This window comes from Cariama cristata, unplaced genomic scaffold, assembly GCF_000690535.1.
Source record: "Cariama cristata isolate BGI_N322 unplaced genomic scaffold, ASM69053v1 scaffold16273, whole genome shotgun sequence".
Taxonomy (NCBI): Eukaryota; Metazoa; Chordata; class Aves; order Cariamiformes; family Cariamidae; genus Cariama; species Cariama cristata.
This window is the reverse complement of record NW_009606846.1, coordinates 1-20,018: the sequence shown is the minus strand read 5'-3', so window position 1 is coordinate 20,018 and position 20,018 is coordinate 1. Positions and strand designations below refer to the sequence as shown.

General features: G+C 44.2%; 1 protein-coding gene across 1 annotated transcript; it reads right to left on the bottom strand.

Moving 5' to 3' along the window:
- Nucleotides 1–823: 823 nt before the first annotated feature.
- LOC104158782 (neurotensin receptor type 1-like) lies at nt 824–15,561 on the bottom strand. Its single transcript, XM_009696515.1, has 3 exons — nt 15,363–15,561; nt 3,591–3,681; nt 824–1,211 (listed from the first exon to the last, which is right to left on the bottom strand). The coding sequence occupies exons 1-3, from the start codon at nt 15,532–15,534 to the stop codon at nt 962–964; spliced, it is 513 nt and encodes a 170-aa protein (XP_009694817.1). The 5' UTR covers nt 15,535–15,561; the 3' UTR covers nt 824–961.
- Between the last annotated feature and the right edge of the window lie 4,457 nt (nt 15,562–20,018).

The window sequence follows — 20,018 nt, the reverse complement described above, 5'->3', positions numbered from 1 at the left end:
CAAGTAAAACTGGAATAAGAATGGGAAAAATCTGAGAGTCCCACAGAATTGCGGCAGGTTGCTCTTATCTCAGCAGCCTAAAGCCCTCATGAGCCTGGAGTTTTCTCACCTCTTAGTGCAGGCCAGCTAACTGTTCTCCCTGGTATAAAATAGGAATTGGCTGTATGGCAAAAGTAAGATTTTCCATTTCTGTTCATTTTCAGCACTCTAGCTGGGCACAGTTTCTGCATTCTTGACTTTACCAGAGATTTTGTTATTTACTGGTGCTGCAGTACCAATACCAGCAAGAGAGGGTTTTCACTGTGCCAGGTACCATACATGCCCTAAAGTGAAAGATGACCCCCATTCACCCAGGCCACAGCCACCCCAACCTAGGTAAGGCATCATCTGTTGTTATTTAATTTCAAGGAGCCAGAGCGGCTCTCTTGAGCACCTAGGTCATATTACTTATAATGTAGATATATTTCTAAAATAACCACCCGGCTCCCTGAGTTTTCACTCCTCGTTCATTGGACATCCCATAGATAAGCATGTCCATTCTCCAAAAACGTCCCTTTCTGTTCACAACTGCTTTCTCCTCATCAGAGTTTCTGCTCGGTGCCACCAAAAGACATGATCTCAAACCCTTGGATGTGATCATGGCATCTCTGCATTGAGAAAAGGATGAAATGCAGTATGATATTGCCTAAGTTTAACATACTTTGGCTTCCCAGTTAACACCGCATCTGGATTTATGCCAGACTGAAGTTACAAAACATGTAGACATTACTCACAAGAGACAAGGCCAATGCTTTAAAATAACCTCGAAGTTACTGGCAGAACGAAGCCTATTTTTCCAACAAAAATGACTTTGCTAAACACATTTGTGTTACATGAATTTGGAGACCATGCATGAAAGTCACAGAGGCCTCTCTCAAGTTTTGACTCCGTGATGAAATGCATTTCCCTTTCTCCTTTGGCTTCAGTATGTAGTTTCCCTTGTGACCTGGCTGGAAAATGTGTGGTTGCTGGAGATGCTGTTGGATTTCCTGGTGAAGGCCAGTCGTTTCTTCTTCTTCCTCCATGGCAGGCACAGGAGTGTGAGTGTAGAGAGGAAGATCTGTCGGAAGTTTGCAGACACCAGGTTGTAGAGGATGGGGTTGATTGCCGAACTGACGTAGAAGAGGACATTTGTCAGCATGTAGAAGTAGTGGTAGAAGTTGAAAAGGAAACTGGAAGAACAGATGAAAGATAAAAAGCTAAGTAGAGTGTGGAGAACTGAAGTAATTCAAAGTCACAAGAGTGAGAAAAACATGAGCTGTTTTTTCAGCTAACCCTTCTTGTTTGGGGACATGAGCTTACCAATGGTGCATGAGCCACCAGGAAAGCATCTATGTTTTCAACCAGGACTGGCCAAATGTAGGTGAAATGCCTCTACCAAGGTCTTACCCCAATCACTAGCAGTTAGAAACTTACTTATGCCCTGGGTCCGGATGCGATATTTACCTTGTGCGTTCATTTTGTCTTCGAAAATAGGCATCTGGAAACTGAGAAGCCAGATGGAAATTTGTTTCTGTGTCATGCATATACATCAGCTTGACTTTTCTGGCTGCAGTTCTGATCTACAGAGCCTGTGGAAGAGCCAAGACTTGGTAACAGATGCAGCTCTCTCCTCCCCCCGGCAGTGAGAGCCGCATCGGCTCATTCAATGGGTCCCTGGGTTGGGATTTGTCTGCAATCTGGGATAGCATTCTCTATTCTGGGGCAAGTTGATGACAGCATGCTTTTGAAACATATCCTGACCATCACAATGTCATGTTTTCAACCAGAATTGGTTGAAAATACTTAGTTATTTTTTTTTTTTTCTTTTGGAAATATCTTTCCTTGGGACAACTGAGATCAACAGCTCTGAGCTGGTAAAGCGTTTATAAACAACATGGGTCTCATTTTCAGGAAGACGTTCCCCAGGATCATTTATCTCAGTGGAAATTGCAGACCTTTTTGTTAGTCTGAGCACTGTCTAACAAAAGACAAATAGACGTGTGCTGGAGTACATCACCAATCCCTCCACACCCCCTCAGCACTGCCAAGTACTGCATGGCCCATCCAGCTCTTACAAGCAGAGTTTCTCTATGTAGTTGTGAAGAATTAATATAGCAAAATTTTCTCTTCTTCAGGGGCAGGCACATGCATTTATAAATGAACACGTCAAGCTGCTGCAAGCCCTTGATTAGCTATCATACCAATAGTTCACCATTCCTAACATGCCTGTAAATTCAAAGTTTTCCTGAAATTGCTTGTGGCTTTTAAAAGAAGAAAAAAAATACATGAATGCAACCACAATGCATAAATTCACACTAACTGCAGACAGACTTCTGTACTCTTCTTGCTCAAAGCAATTGGAGTCGTTAGATAATTGATTGCTGCTTTAAGTGCTTTTCATATAGGAAGGCAAACAAGAAACAACGGTTTGTCCCAGAGTGTGCCTAGAGCTCTGTTTTCATGACTGAAGATAGGTTTTGGTTTCTACTATGGATGGATGTACAATTCTATTCAGTAGACTGCTATATCATAAATTACTATTTTTTTGCATTTGGAGTTTATGAAATGTTAATGTCTCGTAGTTACTCTGCTTTTTGGTATTGTAGATTTTTTTTCTTTTCCTGTTCATTGCAGGAAAGAGACCTGGTCCCAGAGAGAACAGGGATGTAACACCCTGGGAGGAAAGACATTTTTCACATGGCATCTCAGGCTACCTGGGTGTGTATCCCCAGACAGCATTAGTGCTTAATTGCTTGTTTAAAATGAATAATCAGTTCTGCGGTTGCTTTGCTGAGGAGCCTGGCCTGACGCGGCAGAAAGGCTGCACGGAGCTGCTTGTGTGCCCTTGCACATGTGAACAGCGCACGTGCGTTCAGCATAGGCGTGCAATTATTCCTAAATTCTCTGAGAATCTGGGCGTTTTCTGATCAGTGGCAACTGCTAGTATTTAATTTTGATCCACTCCCTGCAAAACCCAGTAAATAACCTGCCCCAGGCTCAGTAAGCAGCACAGTTCTTTCCCCACCTGTGTAATCTCGCCTGTCACTAAGGAAATGTGGCGTCGTGGAGCTAAATTTTGTGTTGACAGGAGCCGCTCCATCTCAGGGCTGGTGATCAATAACTCAGCCATGGAGACAGCAACCTGCTTCGGATGTATAAAACCTCCCTGTCCAAATGTCATTTCATCAAGGACTGTCAGAGGTGAATATCCATCGCCGTTGTTAGCGGGGGCGAGTCTGTGGTTGCAGCCACAGAAGAAGGAGGGGCTGAGGATGCATTTCGGTTCAAGCTAATGCTTCCTTCACCCACATCTGGGGGATGTAGATGATAAAATGAGGACTCTTAATTTGACTGGCAAACATGGTAAGAAATCCAAAAGAAAAAAAACAGAACAACAATTAGGAGGTTGAGGCTTTAACCCCTTGTGTGGAGAACGCCGTTGCTCCCAGATCCCCACCTCCATCCCCCAGTCTGCTGGTGCCCCGGCAGCCCCAGCTCCAGCCTGACTCCCCGCCAAATCCTGGATCCTCTACCCATGGAGGAACCTCGTCCCCCAGATCGTGACTCACTCTGTCCAGTGACTGGAGGGGACATAGCAAAACATGAGACGCCGTATGTGATAAGGGAGCCAACAGACCACGAAGGCAATCACCACAGCACCTGCAAGGTATGAAAAAAAGCCCATTACTTTTTGTGAGCAATTCTTCATCAGGGATGAGAAAGGGACCTGTCTGTGTGGTGTTTATTGCTGTAAACTGTTTTCCTAAAGCCCCACTTTGTTCTTCTATTGCTGTTGTGCAAAGAATTAATAACCCTGAGGGACAACCAGCCTGCAAATGGCTGTAAAAACAAGCATAACAGAAATAAAAGAAAATAGGAATAAGCGCAGGGGCAGTGACATTATGAACAAAAGAAGGTACGATACAGATAAAGGACTGCTGATGCCTAGTTCAGACGCTGGCTTAAATAAAACTACATTTGCATCTGTCCTTGTGTTTCATGCCCTTGTGGCACCGGGTATTTTGTCCAAAGTACTTGCAGAGACAGTAAATGTATGTTTTTCATCCAGGTAGACAGGGAGCCAGGGACACTATAATCCCATTAGTTTGTTACACGGAGCCACTGGCCGCAGTCCCCACGGTGCTGGGGATCATTAAACAGCCTCAGGAGCTGCTTTCTGGTGGCAGGGCTTGTCCTTTTGCTCTACATTTGTGCAATACCTGAGACAGTGATTACAAGACACTTGGGTCTGGACGTTGCCATAATAAAAATGATTAATTAAAGGGTAAGCAGAGAAAGATGATATGTTGTTTTTTCCTTTCCAGATTCTAGCCAAGCGACATCAAACAATGGAGAATAAAACGCAACAACTCTGAAGGATAAAAGTGCTCTTGGTAGAGTGCATTTGTCCATCTAGATTAAAAAGTAGATATATCAGACAATCAAGGGAAAGATTTGTTTCCTTTTGTAATATGCATTTCAACCTCTGTATGAAATGACAGGATTCTGGCAGAATCCTAGCAGGAAATAAAGAAATCTCAGTTAAAACATAACACAATAAAAGGCAAGAAGAAACTCAAGGCTAAATAAAATAATTATGTTAATTTTTTATCCGAAATTTGCTCTACAGAGAACAAGGGCCGCATCACTCTTGTCCTTTATGTGACCTGTAAAGGGCTAGGAAGCAGCAAAGCTCTCTTACAGAGCTATGCACCACCAGTGCAATGGAGATTTGGCACGTGGAGGCAAAGGCTGTTTTTCCTTCTGCTTTGGGATTGAAAATATTTATGTGGAAATGTCCCAAACCCAGGTGCTGTCATCCGACAGGGACTATACCATAGCTCATAGAGGAGATATGCAGATGATTTGTTTCCCTTGAAAAATGTGGTCCACGAGGAGCAAGTCTGGCTGCAGGTGCATCTCCCCATCACCGTTACTCAGCCAAGAGGTGCAGGGGAGGCTTCAGTAACACGATGGGGAGGGAAGTGTCTGTGCCCTCTTTTTGTGGGTGTCATCACTAGCAGAGTCACTGCCTAATTTGTACAGAAATTAAATAATTCCTGGTGTCCAGCTCCATACCGATAGCCTTACTTTAACTCCATGTGCTATCTTTTTTATTAAATGAAACGTATAACTAACAATGGAGATGGTTATATTATTTTAGCATGAGCCTGCATGGTGTATGAGAGCATCTTCTAGGAATGCTGCAAAAACCATTTATTCAATAAAGTTTTAGGCAACTGAAGGGACATGTTTTGGAAAGAAGGCTAGAGGGTCTGTTTTCATTCTCTTGTCCAAATGACTTCATTATTTCAATCTGAATTTTTTTGGCTGCTATATGGTCATTGTGATCCCAGATGTAATTCATCACTAGACGGCCTGCAGCTCTTCAGATGCCATCAGGTGAATGAATTTGACCTCTGTCTGATCCTGCCCTGAGGGGCTTTGCTGGGACTTTGATGGGGACAGCCCCTAAATGACACATGGCACAGGAGAAGTGGGGAGGTCCACTGGGAAGCTTGGATGGAGCACTGGATGCCTGCCTTGCTCTTTCACATTTCTGTGCACCTGCTTTTGGCCACCTCCAGAAATTAATTTGTCTGTCAGATGGACCTTTGGTTTGCCCTGCATGGAGCAGTCCACCCATGACTCCCCAGGAGATCCCTCTGGGGGGACACAGGAGAAGCAATACTCTCCAGCCTCTCCCGCTCCATCCATCAGCATCGGGCCAACAGGAATGAGCCAACATCACCGCTCCAGTCCATCCGCTTTCCCAGTGCCTGTACAGGATTAGCTGGATTTTCAGGCTGTGAAAGCAGCTTCCAACACAAGTTCATTTGTGCACATCACAATTTTTGCAGAAACCTCCATGCAGTGGCACTTCCCAGCTGCTTACCCCTGCATGCAGCTCTTTCAGAACAGCAGGATCTGGATTCTTTCTACAGCCAATTTTAAGAGTCTTGGACATCTGCCTGTTAAATTTACCAACACATTAAATGAAAGTGGTTTTCTCCTCGTAAAGGATCTCTGCTTCTGTTGCTCAGACAGTACTGTGCCAAATAATATGGAGGCAAGGATCTATAGCAGCAAAAACACATATTGAGAGAAATATCTGCTTAACCTCAGCAAACGAATAGTCAATTAAGTAATCTGTGGTAATTCGGTAATATCACATGCAATCACTCTGCAATTAAAACTCTATTAAACACATAGCTAAGTGCATTGGAGACACTTCTGGTCTGATTTGGAAATCCCAGCTGGGTAGCACACTGTGCGGTTCTGTGCCGCCAGGTCCTGCCACGCAGATTAGGAGACCCTGACCTGTATTTGTCACCCTTAATCTCCATGGCTCAATTTTATCATACATGGGATCAAGCAGATTTAGGGTGGCAATCCTGCCCTGTTGGGTCCCCTCCCCAGGGATGAATATGAAACGCAAGAATGTGTTAACTTTCGTCTAATACAGAATGAAAATTTCCTTTGCTCCCGGTTACCTGGTGCCTTTTGCTGCTGTCTTGTGCCTCCCTGAGGACATGCCTATCAAAACGGATGAGTTGTGAAACAAATGCTGGGCAAAGTGGCTGCCAAAATGATATTTTATTCTTGTTGTCAGCTCCTAGGACACGTTCTCCATCATTAAAGGCTTGACACGGGGGTTTCTTTGGTGGACTAAGATGGGGCAGGTCAGCCTGCTGGAGCTGAGCACTGCAGGGGAAGGATTTGACCCAATGTGTGATGGGGGTGTCTGTCCAGGATGGTGTTTGTGAGGCTGGAGATTTCCTGCATCTATTTTTTGAATTAAAAATAAACCCAGACCCATCCCTCACTTCTAATTAATTCAATGTGGTTTTAATAGGAGCAGGGCTGCTCCATGAACTTCTGATATTTCCCACATTTGAGCAAATGAGGTGCCAAACCCATGGATCAGCCCAGGGCTGGGGAGTGGAGCAAGGACCCAAGCAAGCCGAATGATCCTTCCACCAAGCTGCGTCTTCATTTCCCTTCTAAATCAAACCCCCAATTTAAACATGTATTAAAACCTGAATTATTGCATCCCGTGGCTTTCTATTTTGTCTTATAATGGCTGTATTCTCTGCCTGTTTGAACCACATCCCAAGCAAGAAGAGGAGAGAGGAAGGAGGAGCGGTGGAGGACAAGCCCTGGTTAGTTTATCACACAGGAAATCCTGCGGAGGGAAACATAAATTTTGAGTGACATCTTTTTCATTGCGCAAAAGAAGATTTAAACTGTGCCAGTCTTGATTTTCAGACTAAACTGGATGTGGAAGCAATCCTGGAAGTTAAATTATATTAGATTGCACTGAGTATTTTATTTTACCTTGTGTGTATCCTGTGGCTGGGGCTGGAAGACAGCTCTTCTCCAGGACCAACATCTCGAAAAACTCATGCTAGGTTAGCATGAGCACGGAGCAATACATCATGTATAAAAAGACCACCACAAGTGCTCAGTGGCTGGTTTGACTGTGCATGACAGTCACACTAGGGAGGGATTTTTAGCCTTCTGTCCCTTTTCTGGGGCCATCTGAGGCTCGGCATGACTCAGAGCACTGGGACAGCAATGGGTAATGTGCTGCAGCTGCCGAATCACACGGGACCTCAGGGATCTGCTGTGGTACAAAGCACTTGGCTGGTGTTTTCCTCCTCATTTTAGCTCTTCTGTCCCCTCCAGGGTTGTGCTGAGTCACAGCCCTGCAGCTCCGGGGTAGCCCTGGGCGAGGGTATCCCTCCATCCTCTCCTCCTGTCTCTCCAGGAGAGGGAGAAAAGAGATGCTGCTCTCTCTTTTAACCACCTCTGCTGTTGCTAAGGCCTCCAGAGAAGCTGAAATCCATCCTTCCTTGGTAGTTTTGTTCAGGTTATTTTTGGCCAATTTATTTCTTTTTCTCTGCATTTCAAGAGGAGCTGAAACACAAACAGCTGGGGAACAGCGTGTTGTAATTTCTGAGCAAAGGCAGGAGCTGTTTGGGTATGTACTAGCCCATCCGAAGAACATCTCTCAGCCTTTTCTGTGTTTCAGCTCAACAGTGGTCATGGCTCTCCAGTGCTGCCCAAGGAATGCGTGCTCCAGCTGGTAGTAATAACATATATGACAGTGTTATGGGGCTCGTGTCAAGGATTTGCATTAATGCTGATTTCTGGAGAAACAGTCCTTGTGTATTCAAAGTTTCCGGGTTTTATAGACTTATTTAGTTGATGCCATTACAAGAGAATCTCTCCCAAAGAGGAGCAAGTGTCACCATGCCATTTGAAATGAGAGATGGAAAAAGCTGGGCCAACTGTAGATGTAGCTGGCACTGCCTAGTTAAACCTTGAGGCACTGTTTATATTAACACGATGCACTACCTGACAGGTCATAGGCAATATTTATACTAGCAGGCCCCAAACTAGGGATTACGGGAACTGCGAGGGTGGGTATGAGCCTAGTAAAATTAAAACTGCTTGTGTTGGTATTTGGGTCACAAGGCTGCAGAAGAAAGAATTTCCATAAAAGTCAATAACAGCCAGTGGAGATTGGGGACCACTAGTGTGCACCAGTAGTGCTCAGGGGAGCAACGAAGGAGAAACTGGGAATAGCAATGGGCCTGGGGAGCCCTCAGCTCCTTTAGACACCACTGAAAACATTCAGGATTTGCTGGATACAATCCCCCTGTGCTCTTGCACATATTACTGAGCAGTGTAAACATTAGATTTGACTCCTTAATTTCCATTCCCAGCAGCCAGAGATCTGCTTTTTATCTTTCTGTATTATTTTCCCTCTTTTCTTCCTACTATGGGAAGATTTTCTCTTTTTTGGATTAAGGGGTAGAAGATGCTATCTTGCTTGAAAGGAGCCCTGTTCCCCTAAATAGTTCGTTGTTAATGGCAGTGAGACAACAGAGTGAATAGAAAAATCTCTTGGCATGCAAAACCAACGTATTTTACTCGAACTATATTCTCCAGTCCTGATTTTCAATTATTTAAGCTGACAGATTTGAAAACGGATGTGAATTCCTGCCCCTGCTCCTGCTGGTGATTAAATTGTCCACTGGCACCAGTTTTGTCCATAAGGAGCAAGGCAGAAAATGAAGGTTAAATCCAGCCCAAGAACAAAATTGTTGTTTTGGAAAGTAAAGAGGAAGTTGCTTGATTCCATTTAAACTTCATTCCTGCCATTCCCCCTGGGGATGTTCAGGTGTTAGGAGGAGAACGAAGAAGAAAGAAAGAAAATTTCCCCTTTGAAGGATAGATAAGGGCTCCCGTCTTCTCCTTGCCCAGTTCAAGGCTCTTTCTATTTGGTAAGATCAGGTATAACCTGCGCTGGCATCCTCTGCAGCCCCTTTCTTTCCCCTCCAGTTCCGAGTTTCACGTGTCCTTTGTTCTTCCCAGAACGGTTTCTGCTCACCAGAGGGACCTTGGGGCTGTGTTTACTGCGTGCTTCTGCAGTGACTAAGGCCTTGGCCAGACTTTATGTTTAAAACCACATCAGTTAAATAGCTTTTTAAACACTCGCATTGACAGAGTTTAACACCTGGAAAATCTGCTTGCAGGGCATGACGAGCCCTGGAGTTGCCTTCAGCGATGCAGCCCCAAGAGCCTGAATGCCAGTAGAAATGCCTCGCCAGCCGGAGCTGCAGTGCCAGCGCAGGGACACGTCTTGGGAGAGGAGACAAAAAGAGTTCCCCTGTCCCGAGAGGTGCAGCCGTCCTCCCTTGCTGCTCCTCAGAGGGTGTTGGTGGAGCGCTCCGACACTGCTCCCTTTATGTCACTTGGCAGGCTGTAAAGTAAACCTACATGTACAAACGGCTCTGGGAAATATACACAACTGTTGTATAGCTAATTTATCCTCCTGGATTTCAGTGTGACACTTCAGCTGTTAAACTCAGCTTCCACTCAAGCTTAATGTCACAGGGGTTTTGCTGAACTCCACTTGGAGCTGCTCAGACTTTTTATTAGAGATACAAACTGCCATGAATTTAGTCCGTTTCTGGCAAAAGAAATGATTCATGGAGAAATCTGATTTCCTTAGAATATAGAAATTATGAAATAGAACTGTTTAAGGAGCAGATTTTCTGACTGGTGCTCTTCTCTGTATTGTGGCTGCAAAGTATCAGCTATTTGTTATTCCTGTTTATGGGGTGGTTACGCTAAATCTCATAGCAATATTCTCCTCCTCAAACAGGTAGCTCAGACTTGGAACATCGGTGAGGAGAAATGAATGAACTCTTTAAAACATTTGTTCAGATGGGGGATTATTAATGCACAAATTAATGAAGTGCAGGTTGCATGGATACTTCATTAATACTTGGCCTTTGTCTAGTATTACTTGAAGAAATGCAGAGACCCCAAAATAATAATTTAAGAATTCTTAGATGTTCAGTAAAAAAATATGGTTTGACTTCATCTCCTAAAAAGCATCTCACTAAGGCATCACCCAGCCAGCTGTGGGAGACTGAAGGATATTCTTTTAATTGGTTAAACCTCTCTAAGTGCTTTATAATTGCTTTCACTAAGCAGCTTTTGTAACGGAGGAAATGCTACCTGTAACTGATTACGTTTTAATAGGCTTAGCCAATGTCCACCCAGGGATGTGCAAAGCCTCCCCTTGATGTCCATCAGTTTGTCTCCACATTGTTCTCAGAGCTCTGCTGTGCCATTCAATAACTCCTTCCTTCCATCCACGGCACAAACGGATCTGACAAGCAGTCGGGGAGGTGTTGAGGGCTCCTCGGAGGAGAATGGGCTGCAGGCTGGTGTATTGATGGGGATGATTAGTCCATGTCACAAAACTGTCCCCTTTCGAGAAGATATTTTGGCCAAACAGTGATTTCAGCCTGAGCCAATCTCAAATACGCCCTGATTTTTGAGCGGCTGTTTGGAAATGTGAGACTGAGATGGGGAAGATTTATATTGCCTCTCTGCATCTGGGTACAGTATGCAATGGTCTGGGAGGTGTACATGAGGTTTCACCTGCCGAAGGCTGCTTATTCTGAAGGGTGCATGTGTGCATGTATGTGTTTAAGATTTATTTAGGATGTTATCAAATGATTGGCATGTCAGGCTATGCAATCAGAGAAGCTTCACCCTTCCGTGAAGCATCACACAGCACCCAAGAGACTCAGCTTCCCGGCACTACAATATAGCCAAGGAATCATAACAAAAAATCGAGGTGGTTTATAACTGGAGAAATGGAAGGAACATTGGATGGATGAAGGAGGGTATGAAATCTCCTGATGGGAGGTGTTTTTAGCGGCAGCACTGGTGCAGACGTTGCCCTGTTATCCTTACAAAAGAGCTGGGAAGCTGCCAGCGCCTCAAGCTCTCTGAATTTGGATCCTCACACCTGGTGAACACTGACAGGAGAGAGGGAATTCCAATCAGTAATCACAGGCTTAATGAATTAACGAGGTGGTTCCCAGGCAGCAGGGCTGACACACTCCTTGATCCTATCTCCCTAATTATTTTGTACATGACCAAAGTCAGATGGAGCCAAGAAAATACATATATGCTACCAAAAAAGAGGAAAATTATGTGGATGTTTTGAATGAAGCTCTTAGCCTGACCGCTTTTAGCTCCTATTTCAATGTAAATAAATACATAATCTCAGTAGATCTGGTGGAAGGAAGAAAGGTAGTTGCTGCACTGATCTCCTCCAGCAGCTCTGCACTCCATGAACTGCAAAAATGTCTTTTCTGAGCATTAGTTTTACAAGTTCTGAAACATTTCACCCTTAAACCGAAATCAAGTTCTCTGTATTTCATGCCAAAGTTCACTTTTGGAAATAGAAAATGCTTTGACCCCCATGAAGCTCTGACTTTGTGCCAGCAGTTTTTTTAGCGTGTACAAGTGTAATTTTTCTTCTCCCATCCTCTTCCATAAACTAGCCTAGACAGTGTACATGCTTTTGGCTGCCATGGATCCCAGGATAAATCATGTGCATCTCTGTGTATTTTTTGCTACTTTTCAGATAGCTCAGAGGCCTGGTGCATTTGAAAAAAAAAATTGCGAGGAACAGGTGACAAAAGTAAATGTGAATCAAGCACCTCCAGTAATCAAGTGCATCTGAAAAATGAAATGAAGCAGGATTTCACTCGCACTTGCTAGACGCAAAAAGCCTTTCTGCATGATGCGGTGAATCACAGACAAAACAGAAGGTGGATTTCTTATTTGCTGGATCTTCCACAGTCCAGAAATGGAGCAAGCTCTCTCATTGCCTTCCCAGCAGGGAAGGGAGCTCAGTCCTGCTGCCGGGCTGGCACTGCAGAGATGCACGTAGTATCGGTGCATCGCTGCCGTGGGGCCCCACCGTCCCACGTCTGACCCACTTTTGCACCATTTCTGGCTCCAGACTGAAGCCCTCGCTTTTGCTAACTTTTCTCAGCTTTTGCAGTACATAACAAAAGCCAAAATTTGCCTGGAGAAGAAAAAGAAGAAAATGAAGCTTATTGTTCAGAGAAAGAAGGGCTGTTTTTCAGTGCCTTGGAGGAAACGTGGACTTTTTGGTGAGCGGTGGTCTTCCATCACCACCGAGCAATGCCCAGGGAACAGCAGGTGTAAATTTAGGTCTCTCTCTTATTATTCATGAAGAGCTCTCCCTTCTTAATGTTAAAAGAGTATACAATACTAAAAGGAGAGAGGGAGGTGTGAGATACTGTAGCGCAAGTGAGAAAAGGCAGCTTCTCACTTAATGGCACTAGGCAGAAGCGTTAAGAAACAGGAAAGGATAGTGGGGAACCGAGGGACTTGCCCGGCCCCGTCCTTGAGGCTCAGTGCCGAAGCAAGGCTCACTCCTTATCCCCCTGCGGATGATGGTTAGGCGGGGTACAGTGGCAGTAAACAACCACAGCCCAAGAAGATAATTACAGGCAATGTAACATCTTCTGGGTTTTTCTCTCCTTTTTCTCACTAGGCATTTCCCAGCGTGGTGTTCGAAGCTGGGGTGCACATGGTGGCTTGCCTATGGCATGGGCGTAGTGTGCTGCGTGGGGCACATCCCTCATGGAAAAGAGCTAGAAAAATCTCATGGAAGTTCTTGGTGCCTTCTCTAGGGATTTCTTTCTTTGTTGAAAATGTGGCCTTGGCCAAAGCACTTGGGCTACCAAGAGCTTTGCCATGAAAACCACCAGTCAGAAAGCTTTCTGCTAACAAACTCTCACCATCTAATGTGCATGAGGACTCTCACGGTTTAAAATCAGTACCAGCATACTTTGTCAGATTTTTTTTGAGTACTATTTTTGAACGGCTTTTCCTTTATCATCTGTCAGTTTAAGCTACCAGATTCTGTGGTTTTTTCCTCAGCTTATTTAATTAAGCCATCCAGTATTTTGCAGTACAGCTCAATTCCTGGGTGCAGGATCTTTTATTTAACCAAAGCTCTGCAGAAAAAGAAAAGGAATAAAGCGATATATGCAAGGCTTAAGTGGCTGTTGACTAAATCATTAAAATGCTGGGCTAGTTTTGCTTTTTCAGAGTGTCTCTGTGTGTGAGCAGGTCTGTTCTTTAGCTTTACATAACAACAAGCAAAGGCAAAAGAAAAGGATTATTTGTGATTACCCTAAATGTGGCTGTTTGGAAGAAGAAAAAGAAATTGCATCTTTTCCTGTGTGCATCCATGGAGATCACAGTTCTGTCTAGTTTCTCCATGAAGTTACGAATACCTGCCTGAGCAGTTCATAAGTGGCCACTTGTGCTCCCAGCTACCAACGTCATTTGAGACATTGCATGTGCAAACGTGAACCCTTTATTGCATGTGAAATCTAGATGAAGGTATTTTCCAGAAGAGGATTTGGGAATTTATTTAGCCAGTCCTCAAAGGGCTGCAAAATTCAGTTTAAAATCATATAAGAAGCAGCTTCTTTTTTTTTTTTTTTTTTTTTTTTTTTTAAATTTTCTGCTGCATACTAATTTGGCTTGGAGCAAAAAATGTCTTTTTTTGGATATTGTGATTAGCTGGGTCAGAGTCTGCAAAACATTGGGTGCAGTATCTAGTGGGAGAAAGTAAAGTGCAACTCACAGCAGGGTGCACACACGTCCCTTGGCAGCTCTGCTGAGTTTATAGAGAGATATTTGGCTGCCAGGAAAGGCAATAAATCAGAGTCACCTTAGCCCAGAGCTGAACACTTGACTAGGGGAGACGTCATGTGCAAGACAGGAACAGGGGAACTCTCTCACTGTGTACAACACAGCCATCGCCCCTGCCACTCTCTCGCTTCGGGTTTTCAGGTGTGCAGTGGGGTTATTGGGGTTATTGCTGGGATATTATGAAACATCATGAGGAATGTTTTGCTATCAAATCAGTTTTGTTATTATCAGAGTTTTGACGAGGAGAAACACTAGGAAGAGTCTGAATTAATACAAATTATTTTTTTTTAAATCTGAGTAATTTGGCCTTTTTCTTTCTAAGAGAGAGGAAATTTGAAATCTGAATTAAAGCTGTGATTGATTGTGAGAAGCTCTTTTCTCCTATGTGTGTATCTTCAGGGGAAAACCAATTTTCCACACACCTCTAATGAAGCAGAGAACACCTTCAGAGCAGCTCCTCCTTTGACCTTGGGAGCAGGGAAAGGAAACCACCAACACCGGGTTTCCAAAGTCTCTGCTTGTGACAGATGGGAGGAGTTTGCACATCTGATTTACCATGGGCAATGCCAGTGGGGCTGCGTAGCCTGTGCTATGTGTCCGCTCTCGCTCCTCTCTTCAAACCCGATCCCACGAAATCAGTTTGGTCTTAAAACTGCATCAGTCCCTCGGTCACACTCAAAGCCTAAAACCAGCACCAGCTGAGAGAGGTGTTCAGGCTGGAGCTGGCCAGAAATGGAAAAAGAAACAGGAAAACTTGATATTATCAAGTTGTTTCTGTTTCACAGAACATGGAATATATTGAAATTTGAATTTTTTTTTCTCAACTTCTCCCCCATTGAGCACAATTAATTAAATAATAGTTAAATCCCTCTCTAGTTTCCCTTCTTTATATGATTTTTTTTAATCCTTTAAGGAAAGGTTAGGGCTCAGAAAAGTGAGTTTGGAAGAAAAAGGAAATAGTGGATAATAGAGGATAAAATTTCCTAGAAAACTCTTGGTAACTCAGCAAGAAATAGATGAAGAAGGAAAGAGATCAAGAGAAGAAACAAATTTATTTTCCAAAGTTTAGGGCTTTGAGACAAGAATGGGACAATTTTGGCAAATGTTAAAGTGTTTGAGGGCAATTTGGATTTCCAAAACCAGCCAATTTTCATTTAAAATATACTTTGGGTGAAAGCATTCACCAATTTCAACCTATTACTCTTCAAATCATATTTACTTGGACATCTCTAGCCAGTTCCATGCCAAAATACGTGAATACTTACGTAGGACCCTCACGCCATGCTTCAAGGCTTGCACGCGGCTGGGCTCCATGGACATGCTGAGCATCGTCTGCTGCCCGCCGATGGTGCAGACCTGGTTTTCCTGGGCAGCCTGCTTGAACATGACCATGAGCTGGTTGGCGATGATGGTGTTGAGCACAGAAATGATGACCATGGGGAACACGAAGGAGATGAAAGTGTTGACCTGCAGAGGAGAGATGTGGCACAGTAAAGGGATGAGAAGGATCAGTGGAGCAGGAGATTGTGTTTTCTTTCTCAAAGCAGCAGAGAAACAGCCTGCAGTGGAAATCTTTTCTCTCCTGTTACTCTGCTGGCTGTGGCTTTTGAAGGCTTATTGCACAGAGGGAAAACTCAAACACCACTGACATACGTTCATTCATGTGGGTCAACACTCAAAAAAGGCAAATTTATTTGCATCCAAGTATGTTGTCTTCCCCTTTTCAGTGCAGTTCATTGCCAGAAATGTCTTGACCAAAACATGCCATTGATCTTTTAAACTTGTGAACAGCAAGATGCTTCTTAGCTTTCATTGTGCGTAGCGTGACTTCTAAATAACAATATGTTACTGTATTCTTTCTTTATTATGAGCGCTCCTTGGGATCTTTTTAACTTTCTTCTTTGTCTTCTGTCCTTTCCGTGTAGATTTCATGACAGCATTTTGTTATCTCATAACCAAATTATCCAATAAACCTCATGCCTTAAAGGATTAAAATTGATTGGAATAAACAAGTGGAAGTTGTAATGTTTTTAGTACATATTATTTGATTACTACAGTTTTGATAAAATTAAGTGGAGGATCAAATTAAGCAGTGATTGAATCAAGTGGAAGTCACTGCTCGTGTCAAATAAATGCAGGAAGGCTTTGTGAGGGTCTTATGGGCTGTCTAGAAACCCCGCTGGAGCTGAGCTTAACAAACGGCAGCCCAGGGAAATAGAGGCACGTGTAGGATTTGCCTGCATGACTGCGGCAAGGCTGCCACGGTAGGATGGTGAGCTGCCGTGCTAACCTGCCCAGCAGCACGGAGGGGCTGGGTGCCCACCGAGCTCATCCTCTCCACTGTACCGCTCAGGAGGAGGCTCAGCACATCACTGAGATGAGTGTGGGGCTAATCAAAAGCCCCTTAAATTTTTAAAATTTAAAAATATTAACAAGAATTAAACTGTGTGCTGCAAATCACTGTGGAGGTAATTTTATTAAAAGCAGTAAAATGACAAAAATATAAGAATACTAAAAGCAATAGGGAACTTTGCCCTGCGGTAGGGTTACAAGGCATGCTAACTTCTTCCCCAGACAGCCCCATATCTTGCACCTCAGTGCTCTAAAAACACAGAAGCAACCCTGCACTCCAAGCCAGCCCCACGTCCCTCTGCAAACTGCAAAACCAGGGAAGCCTCATCTACAAATGGATGCTCCATCTGCTCAGATGGAGACATCCTCTCTCCACCCGCCCACCCACTCAGGACCATCACCTCAGTGTACAAGCAATTGCTGTACCCCCAGTATCTAGTGCAGATGTGTGGTCTGTTTGTGCTGGAGGGATTCAGAAATGCCAGAGATGATCAGAAAGATGGAGAAAGAATCCAACCACATCCCCAAGATGCTACAGGGGATCCATAAAAGAAAGAATTAAGAAGCACATATGCATAGGGGGACCAGGTGCCCCGGCAATTAGAAGCACTTAAGTTTCTTTGTTCATAAAATTGAGAAAGATGCAGCTCCTCTTTTGGTGAAGACAGGCAGTGTTGTTGTTGCCAAAGTTTTCTTTAGATGGATCAAGTCTCTATACAGCTTTGCGCTCCAGAGCTCAATGTGCTTAGGAAAAGTACCAGCTGGGCTTTGTCTCTCACAACTCGCATGGTGAGAACATCATCTCTTGGTTACACTGCTAATAATAATTGAGCTCGTCTGCCGACTGAGGAAATTCCTAGATATACCCCACCATTACAAGCTGTTAATGACCTCTTTTATTAAATATATAGCAGTTTTCTAAGCTTCTAAAAGATCTCACGGCCTCCTGCATATAAGGAAGAGTTGTCTTTTGGAGTCGCCTCAAGACGCTAAGAAAGGTCATTAAGCAGTAGGGACCAAGTTCTCAGCTGGTACAAAACAACGCGGTTTCACTGAGAGAATAATTTGTGCTTGTAAAGATCCTACTTCATTTATTTAACCTTCGCAATGCAGCTGGGCTGAGCTGCCACACACAGGAGTGGAATGATTTGCTCGGACTTACTGGGTCAGACTAAGAAATGAGCCCTGTAGTTCCCCACTCCTATTTCTGTGGCTTTACCTGCTGAATGCCCTTCGTCCCTACTGCTGAACGATGTTTGCACATCAGCACAATGAAACACCTAACTCTGGAAATGCTTCACTTTTTGTCACCTGAGCTTCAGAGTTTATTGGCTTTCGTTCAAAAACTTTGCCCTTGCTATCAATTAATCTTGCCTAATATAATTGCACAGAACTCAAAAAGTCTTTTCTGAGCTTTCTTTAAAGCCTTGATTCATTCCATAATTGTATTGTATCATCTCTTTAAAGAGCCTGGGAAATTGTCTAGAATAGCATTGACTTTCCCTTTTATGAATTGTTATGGTAAAAGTGTGAAAATTGCATGCTTTCTGTGAAAAGCTATATTTAAAGATTTTTTTGATGTCTTGATTTGTACCAAAACTCTCATATAGTTTAAAAAAAAAAATAATCAGTATTTTCCCCAGAAGCAGAAGGTTTTAATTTGTGGAAAGAATTCTTTGCAAACACAAACTCTCGAGGACCATAAAAGCTAGAAAAGCGAATCCTCCTCCTGCAAACCCTCTGTTTTCAGCTTTTTTTCTGGCGAGCTGCTTGCTGGGTTGTGCGTCTGTACCCCAGCACACTGTGCACATCAGTGCAGTAACACTTCATTTCCAGGTGACTTTGCACACTGCTGGAGCTGATCCCTCAAAGACCTCTCCAAAGCCAGTGGAAAGTTTCCCATCTGCTTCAAGAGGAGCTGGTCTGGGATCCCAGGACTACATATTCAAAGGTGTTCAGGAGCAGGAAGACTTGTATAGGTGTTTAATGGGATTTTTCACAGCATTGAAACTCCTAACGTCAGTGGCACTAAAGTGGCTATGGCTGTCAGTGAACACCTGTGGGAGCCTTCAGGTCCCTCTATACCTTTCCAGATCACTCTGGCCCTGGGAAGGAGGATTTAGACAGTGTACAGGTTTATTTTTGACCTGAAAGTCTCGGGCTTTATGTTGGCTCACCACGGAAAGGACAGCTTATGCGATACTGGATCTAAACTAATTCTGTATTCAGGGTTGTTTGGATGCACAAGCAGAATGGTCTGGCCTCATCTCTGCTATCACCAAGCAGGGGTCAGTCTCATTCTCCTCTCCATTGAAATGGATATGTTTGCATCAGCGTAAAGCCACCAGATCTGAGGTTTCTGCTCAGCACCGTGATGGATGGTGACGTGCAGCATGAGCACGCTGCAGAAGCACAAAGCTGTGCATGGAAAGGCTTGGCACTGGCTGCTCTCTAGTGTGAAAAAAACCACCACAAGCCCTGTGACTGTGTGTTAAATCCTCATGAAAAAAAAAGAAAGAAAATCCAATACTGTAATGTTTGCCACTGGCAGGAGAGAATGAAACACTAACCCACTTCCATGCTGCTGTCGCTCCTGTAATCAGTGCAGTCCTAAAAGCTGTTCAAGCACCAGGCTGGCAGCATCTGTAGGATGGGATTAGTCCTCAGGACCAAATTGTGTTTTGCCTCGTACAGAACAACAACCTTCCCTTCCAGCACCGCCTGAGCAGCAACACTCAGAGACCCGAATTGCTCCTCTCCGCCTGTGCTGTGCAGGACGGTGACGACGTGGATGCCATCTGAGTGAGCTCCCAGCAGCAATCTCTGCCTTGACCCTGTCCCCACGAAGGCACGCCTGAGAGATCTGATCCCTTGACGGATGCAAAGACATGGCAGAGACACCCGCTGTCACTCACCCTGTCCTCAGAGGTACAACACCATCACAGTCCCCAAGGCGGTGACACTGACCTCCCCAGCCCCATTTTGGTGGCCCTGGGGGTCCTGCCCTGCCCAGGCACCGAGCCTCCCTGGCTCTCTAATGATGATGCACTTTTCATCCCAGCCCTCTATCGCCAAAGGTGATTTTAATTCCAGCTGACACATGAAGCATTAAAATTATGCAGGGTTTTGCAGGACACAGAAGACAGAGCAAATCTGGGGATGGAACTTCATAAGTTCATGAGAAGAAAAATGGAAATTTATGGAAATTAAGCCAGACTCCTGAAGGGAAAAGATGTGGCTATCAGCCTCTCTTGGTCAGCTCAACAAAAATCAGACTTTGCCTGAGACTAGAGAATTCAGTATGATGTGAGTTTTCTTCTTCCTTCCAAACAAGAGCGTGGGAGAGACACGGAGGAAGGGACCAGAAAAGCGCAGTGACACCAAAGCAGAAGCCATTTCTTGGGCTGGTGTCACCGTTTAAGGCTGGGCCGGCTCTTAAAACGGGCAGCAGATGTTCTCTGTTAACGGGAGGGGAAAGGACAGAGAAAAGGGAGGGAGACTTAGGGATTGGAAATTAAAACTAGTTTAAAACAATAATAATGGAAATAAGAGGAAAAGTGCACCAAACG

What these genes read in the sequence shown, in the direction of transcription:
- LOC104158782 (XM_009696515.1), bottom strand. Translation starts at nt 15,534, where the DNA reads ATGGTCATCATTTCTGTGCTCAACACCATCATCGCCAACCAGCTCATG. An exon ending in GCATGGCGTGAGGGTCCTAC is followed by an intron (nt 3,682 to 15,362) that starts GTAAGTATTCAC and finishes CATACCTTGCAG; the next exon opens with GTGCTGTGGTGATTGCCTTC. An exon ending in CCCTCCAGTCACTGGACAGA is followed by an intron (nt 1,212 to 3,590) that starts GTGAGTCACGAT and finishes CTGTTCTTCCAG; the next exon opens with TTTCCTTTTCAACTTCTACC.